This window comes from Plectrocnemia conspersa, unplaced genomic scaffold (assembly GCF_051122295.1).
Source record: "Plectrocnemia conspersa isolate PC_06_02 unplaced genomic scaffold, ASM5112229v1 ptg000003l, whole genome shotgun sequence".
In the NCBI taxonomy this organism is placed as follows: domain Eukaryota; kingdom Metazoa; phylum Arthropoda; class Insecta; order Trichoptera; family Polycentropodidae; genus Plectrocnemia; species Plectrocnemia conspersa.
In genome coordinates, this window is record NW_028277167.1 from 1,532,120 (window position 1) to 1,541,517 (window position 9,398).

Genomic DNA, 9,398 nt, shown 5'->3' on the forward strand with positions numbered 1-9,398 from the left:
TGCGACGTCTGTCTGTATTTCTACTTATTTTCCCCTGAGAGATGAGTTGGCTTAGTTTATATTTTGGTTTGACCTTTAGGTTTGGGTTTGAACAGAAAATGGACGTTTCGCAACTGTCAAATTTACTATCATAGACATTTTAGAGCAGCATATAATTTTAGTAGCGCTTTTCAGTTGAACTGTATTTTCGCTAGTAAAAATATATAATATATCTATTGGTGAAAATGTATTTGAAAAATAGAATTTCACTGAAAAATACACATTCACTGAAGCATTCATATAATACATCACATGTAAATAAATAATAATAAGTATGTAAATGTATATAATGTTAATATGAAAAAGTTGAAATCATAATTTTACTAGCACCTACAAATAAATTATATTTTAACTGGTAAAAATACATATCTACTGGTGAAAATATATTCCGATATGATTTTACTGAAATGGCATTTTTAAATAATATTTTTGGGATAGATTCAAGACTATTTTTTTTAGAGTTTCTTTGATGGATAACCCGAGAAATTCTGATTTAGAATCACGGACGTCATTTCAGATTTTTTCAAGGATTTATTCTTATTTGATTATTAATGTAGTTCTTTGATTACCAAAGCAAATGTAAGGCTGATTAGAGTAGTTAAGAAAAGCGATTCAAATACCTTTTACAAGAAAGCATGCATATTTCTAAACATCTGGCATAGACCCACCCCATTGCAGCGGTAAGAAAAATTCAGTAGTTGTGAAATAATAAAAAATATTCATACAAATTTAATTTTTAACATAAAAGCCTCTATGAAAATACTCTAGAAATGAGAAATCACGATCTTGCATTTTTATCGAGATACACTAGGGATGATTCCGGTCGGAAACAGACTATTTGTTATTGTCAAATAAAAACTCTTTAACTATGTATTTGGCACTGACCATTCTGTTTTGTTGAGATTATTTTTGAAAATGCTTTCAAACCATTTAATTGATCATCTGCGCTTAGATACAGATGTATAAAAAAAAACGGTAAAATTGCCATTGATGTAATTCTATGTAATGCCTTTCGGAGACAATTGGGCACCGACTATCTTTTGTATTTGAATCTGACTTTTTTTTGCAAGTGCTTTTAAACCGTTTAATGGATATCCACTCAGATACGCAATCATTTGTATAACACCTATGATAAACAAATCAATCAATTAGTTTTATATGCTTTTAGCAAGTAACGTTGAGCTAAAAATTTCTTATCAAACAAACTTTGAAAATTATAGTATATATTATTTATTAGAGACATGACTTTTGTAGGAATTACTTTCAGTGACATTGATCTGAGAATGTAATCGAATTGAATGGAGTCATTTTGTTCTGCGCATATTTTCTACTGATGTTGTTAGTAATACATTCTTAGAACAACCAGAGTAGATATATATTTTTATATATAATGCATAACTCGGCAATTTGTAGTATTTACACAAGTACTAGTACTGTTTCATTTTATCAAATCTGTTTTTTTAAATTAACGTTTATTAGCTTTTAAAACTTATTGATATATTTAACCCAAAGTCATCATAAAATAATATTTTATTTTTAAACATTTTTTAAATTTAAACTATAAATATGATTTCGTAACTTGACTAATAAAAAAAAAGTACAAGTGATTCTCAAACTAATTATTTTTATTTGTTATTTCAGATGTTTCGCTGCTTTGAAGAGGGTATTTCACGGACTGGAAGTAACGGAGACTTATTAGTATAATGTGGTTCACATCCCATCACTGTGATGCTCTGTAACTTACTAACACACTAATTTAAAAATAAATACGATACGTATCTATCAACCATCTGAATGTATATTCAAAATAATATATATATATATACATAAAATACGAAGAATAGTGCACAAACTGATGAATAATAATTTTTATTGCGTTTTAAATGTTATATAAATATTGTATACTATATAAGTTCAGTGTCACTTTGTCAGAGTGGAATGGAACGAGACGTCCCATTGTCCCGTTATTATAATTATATAATTATTAACCTAATTTTATTCAAGTTTAAAATATATTTAAGCATGTTAGAGAGAAATAATTAAAAAATCTATATAACAAAATATTTTATGCATTTTTTTTGCTTTAAAAGAATATCAATATGGAGTACTGAAGGTGAAGAGTCGCGTTAATGTATATCTCGCGATGTATCGATTCAATGAGATAGAGCCTTGCCTTATTAGTCGTAAATACGACCAAACAATTGGTGCATGATAAGTTAGAGGTTGACGGTTATGTATTTTTTTTTTTATGATTTTATTATTTTATATAATATATATGCGGTGCTGAATTTGTTTTTGTAATACGATCTGTGTTTAGTTTTAGATTCCATTATTTATTTTATATTAAAAAGTTTCAGCACTACAATACATTTCCATTGATAAAAACGATTGATAAAAAATAATGTTCGACATTCTGTCGAAAATAATTAATGTATACATAATCAAAAGAATGCGTTGCGATCGTGACGGCAAGTCATTGCATTGTTATTTTATTTTTAGAATAAATAAGAACGGGAGTGGTCCACGAGAACCTCAGAATTAAAGCTTTGCTAGTCATCCTTCTGCTGCTTGATTCAACTTGTAAACGAATATTTAAACGGTGAAAAAATGTAAGGGAAATATTCAAAGCGCGCGCGTTAAGACAACAATGCGGGTCAACGACTAAAAACTTTGACATTCTTAGTGAAAATTTTACGCACCTCCGAGACTCACATCGGACGAGATGAAATATTTTTTAATTTCATTTTATATAATGTATTTGATTAAAAAAGTTGACTTACCGAATAACACTACGTTAGTGTCGACGTTTGAAATATAAAAAGTTTTTTTTTTAATTTATTAATCATACGACGTTTTCACTCTTAGATCTTATCCAAATTATGATTTTCAATGTTATATTAATTGTATAAAATGCCTGTAATAAAGAATTATTAAAATATATCATTGTTTTTATTTATTTACCTTTAATTCTAAAAATGTCGAGTATATTCTCTAAAACATTTTTAGACGACTTACTTATTTTCAGGACCTCGTCTCAAATTATCCGACAAACTACCTAATTTTTTATTTCGCTCATCGACTATTATTACATTATGCATAACGATTGAATTTTTAACGAAATAAAAGACATACGTATTCAAATATAATATATTGTTTATTCACAGCTTAACAAAATTATTATATATAATTGTTATTAAATGGTAACCTAGTAATATGATTTACATTCATCTCTTCAACAATATTTTTGAATTTCCGATGGCCGGTTTCACACGTGCCAGCGCTGTGTAGTGGGGGTGGTGTTGTATGGGCTAGTACTGACCATTTCAGACGTGCCAGACGAATCCATCCAGCGCCGGCCCGACGCTGCCCATACAACACCACCCCCACTACACGCCGCCGGCCCGGTGCCGGGCAAATCCATCCGACCGGCTCCATGAAACCGGCCGATGTGTAACAAGTTACTCCCATTCTAATGCAGTTATTAAGATGTTGAACCGTGAGTATTTTTGTATTTTTTTAATCAAGTTCATAAGTAAAGCGAAATAAAGCATTTTATTGTAGTGCAGTTTAAACCAATATTGATTACTTCTCTACTGAAAAGAAGTCATATTGGTTCTGTAATTGATACAATGCATTTTAGTGACAAATCATAATGAAAATATTGTCAAAGCACACAATTTCATCCAAGAGGATATTCATATTCAATGTCATGTCGATGCTGAGCATTTGGAGAGCCTTTACTATTTCATCCAGGCAACAAAGTCGCATCTTCATTCCTATTACCCTCATATAAAAGTCACTTCACAGATTTTGAGTCGTCCATGCTTTGTATTTTAATATACTTGGCGACATCAGGCTCCTGATACAATTCGTATTATGCGCTGTACCTCGTGTCTTAGGCAGCCAGTATTATTTTAGTAGTTGCATAAGGCTCGGGAGCTTAGGCCCATTAACAACTAAGATTATCTAGTCGGGCTTTGCTTCGAGGCTAAGCCTGACCTCCTACCTAGGTTGTCGCGAGTGACAGACACAGTCGGGTAAACCCTGTGTGAAAATTATTGATAGTCTACCAGCCTAATAAACAATTAAAGGAGACGGATAGTCCTTCGGACAGGACAAATAGTGCTTCACGCTCTGCGTACCCATGGATAGAACGTAAAAACGAGCTCAGTTATATATTTATTAATGTATTTAGTTCAGTTTTATTATGGCCAAAACTTGGCGGCACATTGGATACACTAGCACAGAGGTCGGCAAAGTGCGGCTCCGGAGCCGCATGCGGCTCTTTGGCCCCTTAAGTGCGGCTCTGGCACAAATATCCACGGGCATTCGCACCAGATTTAAAAAAACAAGGAAATATGGAGCTCTAAATTCGAACGTCTTTCTGTTGATTTGGAAAATTATAATAAAGGTTTGCTAAATTAATAAATAGATTTGGCTCTCAATTTTTTTTTTAACGTTGTAATGTGCATATTTGGCTCTTTGGCTAATAAGTTTGCCGACCACTGCACTAGCATGATGGACACACATCCTCTTGGCATCCCGGACTGGCAGGCTCGCGCAGCCAGTCCTGGCCCCACCCACTGTCCACTCATTTTGATATCAAACATATCTGTGTCTAATTGTCACCCGTCACCTCCCGTTGCCAAAACAGTTTAAATAATTTTAAAAAATACTACAATTGAAATATTCTAGGATCAGGGACATCATTTCAGCTTTTTCCAGGGGGGTGGGTCAAGTTGGCCGGTCAGTGGCTGTATTTTTAATATTTCTATTTTATTAACTCTTTGAGTAGTGAGTTATTCAATACACATTTATTAATTTGTTAGTTGTGAGTTTATTTTATGTGTTTTCCATTATTAGTTTTAGATATTATTGTATTTATAGTAAATTATAGAAAAAATCAGTGATTCTCAATGTATTGATTTTTTGATTAATTTTTTGTATTAGTGTGTTTAATTACTTTATTTTAACACTTATCTATTAAAAAAATTCTTTTACATACTTTTTATATATTATTTGGTTTTGTGGATTTTTTTTATAAAATTAATATAAAATATTTTTTGTTATGTTCATTTATTTCCTATTCTATAATTTATTGACATATTTTCCATAATAATGATTACATAAATATAATGTTGTTTTATTATTTATCATTACTTCAGTTATATATGTAAGTATATATGCGTAGCTCCGTTTGGCTGAAACTAGAGAGAATTGGTAGTTCTGGATGGTAATTATGACGCAGGTAATGCAGCGTTCTAATTTACCTCTTCTTATGACCAATGCAGATAATTCAGGGCGAACTAGGATCTTATTATTTTCCCCGTACTTTCCTATAAGTATTTTTAATTCATTTTTACGGTGTATGCAAACAGTTGAGAATCAATCTGGACTGGGACTCGGACTTGGAAATGCTTGGAAATTCCAGTGACATTCAGAACTGATTTTTTAAAGTACGATACAACGGTTTTGGTGCAAATTACTTTTCATAAGCCGTCGTAAGACATTAGTTCTAAAACCCTTTTAATACAGATAATTAAGTAAATAAAATGTTTTATTAAAATAAAATATTTTTAAATTATTTTTCTGGAGCATCTTATTTATCTCAATTAATTATGTTAAAAAAATATCTGAATCTAACGAGCCGCATAACGCAAAAATTTACTTTTTTTCCTACGACAGGAATTGAATGCTTAATCGATATCCAAATATCTCTAAATAGTTCATAGTTATTACATATTCTTAAAAGTGTGTTCATATTAAATACAATTAAAACAGTATAATGTTGTTCTTATAAAATAAAAGATCACATTTAATATGAAAATCGCAAAATATCTCAATATGCTTGATAATTTACTTTATAATAATTTATATTATTAACATGAAAAATAATAAAATAATAACTGTGAAATTTGTATATATATTCTGAAAAATATACAACTTAATTAGAGTAATTGAAAATCCAATAAAACGTTAAAGATTTTAATTTTTACGTTAGATACATATTTTAATAAATTTGGCAGATTTTTTGATCAAATCAAAACCACAACGAACATAAAACTTTTATGATTATTAATCTAAATATTTTCTATAAATGTAGTAATCAAAGTTAATTAGAACGAATCTGAATCATTTTATATTGCGTGACGAACTTAAAATTTATATTAACATAGCAGTAATAACTTTTTTTAATTGCATATCATCATATGGAAATTTAATGTTGAAAACGACTTGACTGTAAGTTTTATCCCATTGAGAAAAGATATAAATATAAATGGGGAAAGAACCAGAGAACTCAGTATTAAAAGGTTATTTTTATATTACGAAACATAAGTTATAGCAACTTTTCATAAATATTTAGTTACATTCTGACATTTTTAAAATTCCGAATCATCGTTTTGTTTGGTTTCTTTATATGTTTGATGATTTTACTCTTTATCTCAAACTTTACCATTTCCAATAAACTTATTTGTAACATCAAACTCTATAGGGTGATTCTCCCTAACTAAAATTTTAAAACTGTGAAAAATTATAGTTAATTTACTAGCGGAGAGCTTTGATTATAAGTGCTGAAACTTATTTCAGTGACATTATATTTTATAAATTCTGTCCATTTGATTTTATCCTCTCTATTAAGACATTTGCTCTTAAATTTTGAGATCGAGAATATTTGTATAATATTTTGGACCACTAAAATCAGCTAGGCTGATTAAAAAGCTTGAGAAATGGGTGCCGCAGGAACTGAATTAAAACAAAAGTAATGTTTGTTCTGTGCTTATGTATGCAAATCGATCGTATCGTGTCGTACAACAAAAAGTAGATCCTTCATAAATTCTACAATAAATCGATCTACACAATAGTATACAATAATAAAGCTACAACACATATCGCGAAATTAAAGGTACACCATAAAATTACTGTACATAATACACAATCTTTTTTTAACCCTCGTTTAGGATTATTGACAAAATGCACTAAAAACTGCGACGTCTGACCTCAGCACTTATTAATCCTACACAGCCTTGAATCACCCTACGCCTCAGCCTTGCTTTTCATAGACGTTACTTTACCTTCCTGTGTTTTTTACGCTGTATGGTGAGGCTGAAATTATTCATAAAATTGTCTTTGAATGCTGAAAACAATGCTGAAAAATAAAAATAGTCCTGAATAGATTAGATAAAACGTTGATTAAACACCTGTCTGGAATTTGCATTTACTACATAACAAACATCCGATAAGGATTCTACAAATCCGATTAGTTATCGCCCTATCAGTTCATTACCGCTATTTAGTAAAATATTTGAAAAAATAATCCTTATCCGTCTACTCTCGGTAATCAGCGTTCCCACTGCGACGGCACGATTTTATTGCTTTTGACGTGGATTTTTGACTTCTGAGAAGGGGTAATTCTTTTTTGCGCTCTCCTATTAGTCAAAATTTGGTTTAGATCTGCTTCATTCGATTCTCACTTATTTTAAGTCCTCATAACCGAGCGTTTCCACTACTAATTCTGAACTAAGACACCTTGCATTTGACCAGAAAAATGCATGTCATGTAATCAAATTGAAATATTAAAAAAACTATTACTGACTGGCCAACTTTTCACCTCTTCTCTGGAAAAAGCTGAATTGTCATAATCGGAAACTTTATCTTTTTATCTAAACTTTTTAAGAGAAGCGCTTAATTTTGTTAATTGATCGACTGGCGGATATGGTTTATAATAATTTACATGTTTGTTATTTAAATATATGCGAGTGAACGGTGGACGAGGCACCTCCGGCCGTTGTCCATCAAAATAATATGCTGCCCTCCACCGCCATCACGTCAGTTTACCAGAGTGCCGCCAAGCGTTGGTCATAATGAATGAATAAATAAATATTTAATAGGCCCCCACAATCGCAATAACGTTCGACTGTATTCGTTTTGTTGCTTTCCAAAAATTCATAATATACAATACCCTCACAATACAACCATACGCAGTGTATTACTTTTTGCGTGTATTTTAATTTTCAGGGTGGTTACTAGGGCTTGCCATGGTATAACCTTAGACTTTTCACAATGTTGTAAGCAAGACCTTTTTAATATTCGCTCACCAATCGATGCAAAAAGGCTTGTGCTTTTATCTTGAATTTAAAGTAACACAGTACATTATGACGGCTGGCAGTTGCTGAGGAGTCCAGACATTGTACTGTAAAATCATTCTCATTCGTTGCAAATGTTTCATTACAGTTGACTGGTTGACTTCCAGCCTCAATCAAGGGGCGTTGGACGCGCAGACTCATCGTGAACCTAAAAGCATGGAGCCAAAGAGAGAAATATCACTTGACGCACAGGCACTCACAGGACACAGTTGCTTCGGCTCTTACCTACATAGGATAGGCAAGGAAGCGACCCCTGGGTGGCATAATTGCAACGACGCTGCTCACACGATCTTCAGATGACCAGCACTGAATGCGGGAAGAAAAAACCTTGAAAAACACTAGGCGAAAGAAAATTGTTGCCAGATAATATGGTCCTCTTCATGCTGAGCTGAGAGACAAAAATGCGTAGTCAACTTAGCAAGAATTCGCATTGTGCGTTTTGTCCATGAAAGAAAAGGACGAGAGAAGCTGAAGATAAATCTCCAACGACGAATAAGGGTTTCAAGAGAGCTCATTATTTTAAAGGAACGAAGATACATAATGACGCAAGAGCACTAGCTCTAGGATAACTGCCTTCCCGAAGTTTTAATATGTAAAACCAGTATAGCTGGGAGGTGGTAGGAGCGGAGGGGCATTTTAGTGGTTGAAAATCCCACACAACCAGCAACTAGCAACTCTGGTTGTTGGAATCTTTTCAAAGATTTCCCCTCTCCCAAAAAAAGTATCAATTATATTTTGTGACGGGTGGTGACGGGTGACAATTAGACAGCTACACGTTGTTTATATAAATTTACAGTGAACGGTGCACGAGGCCCGCATCGGCGTGCGAGCCTGCCAAGTCGGCAAGAGAAGAGTGTCCGTCACGCCAGTGTTACCAGAGTGCTGCCAAGTATTGGCCATAATAAAGCAAAATAAATACATATATAAATAAGCCCCCTATAATATCGGCATCAAACTTCGAAGGCCACCCGGAATTAATTTATCAACCAATTAAAAATCTTCATAGAAATTCATAAATTTAATTTTATCGGCAGACACAATATAAAGAGGGAAGGAGGTGTTTATTATACAATGAAGTAATTTGAAAACAACTGTTATTTATTAGTTCAGTGGGGATATTTATTTTTTCATATTAATCTCAGTTTATTATTATTCATAACGATTTATTTTTGTCGATGGCAACACAGCCTTTTTGAACGCGTTGCCGCCAAGCGC

At 32.3% G+C, this 9,398-nt stretch overlaps 1 protein-coding gene across 50 annotated transcripts in view; it reads left to right on the top strand.

Moving 5' to 3' along the window:
- Positions 1-2,977, top strand: part of ens (MAP7 domain containing protein ensconsin) — a 237,449-nt gene extending 234,472 nt beyond the window's left edge. For all 50 annotated transcript variants that reach the window (XM_088183134.1, XM_088183136.1, XM_088183160.1 and 47 more), the window contains one exon: positions 1,681-2,977. In XM_088183134.1, the coding sequence (XP_088039260.1) occupies positions 1,681-1,697 (17 nt within the window). In that variant the 3' untranslated portion in view covers positions 1,698-2,977. The remainder of the gene's footprint in view (positions 1-1,680) is intronic.
- The last annotated feature ends 6,421 nt before the right edge of the window (positions 2,978-9,398 follow it).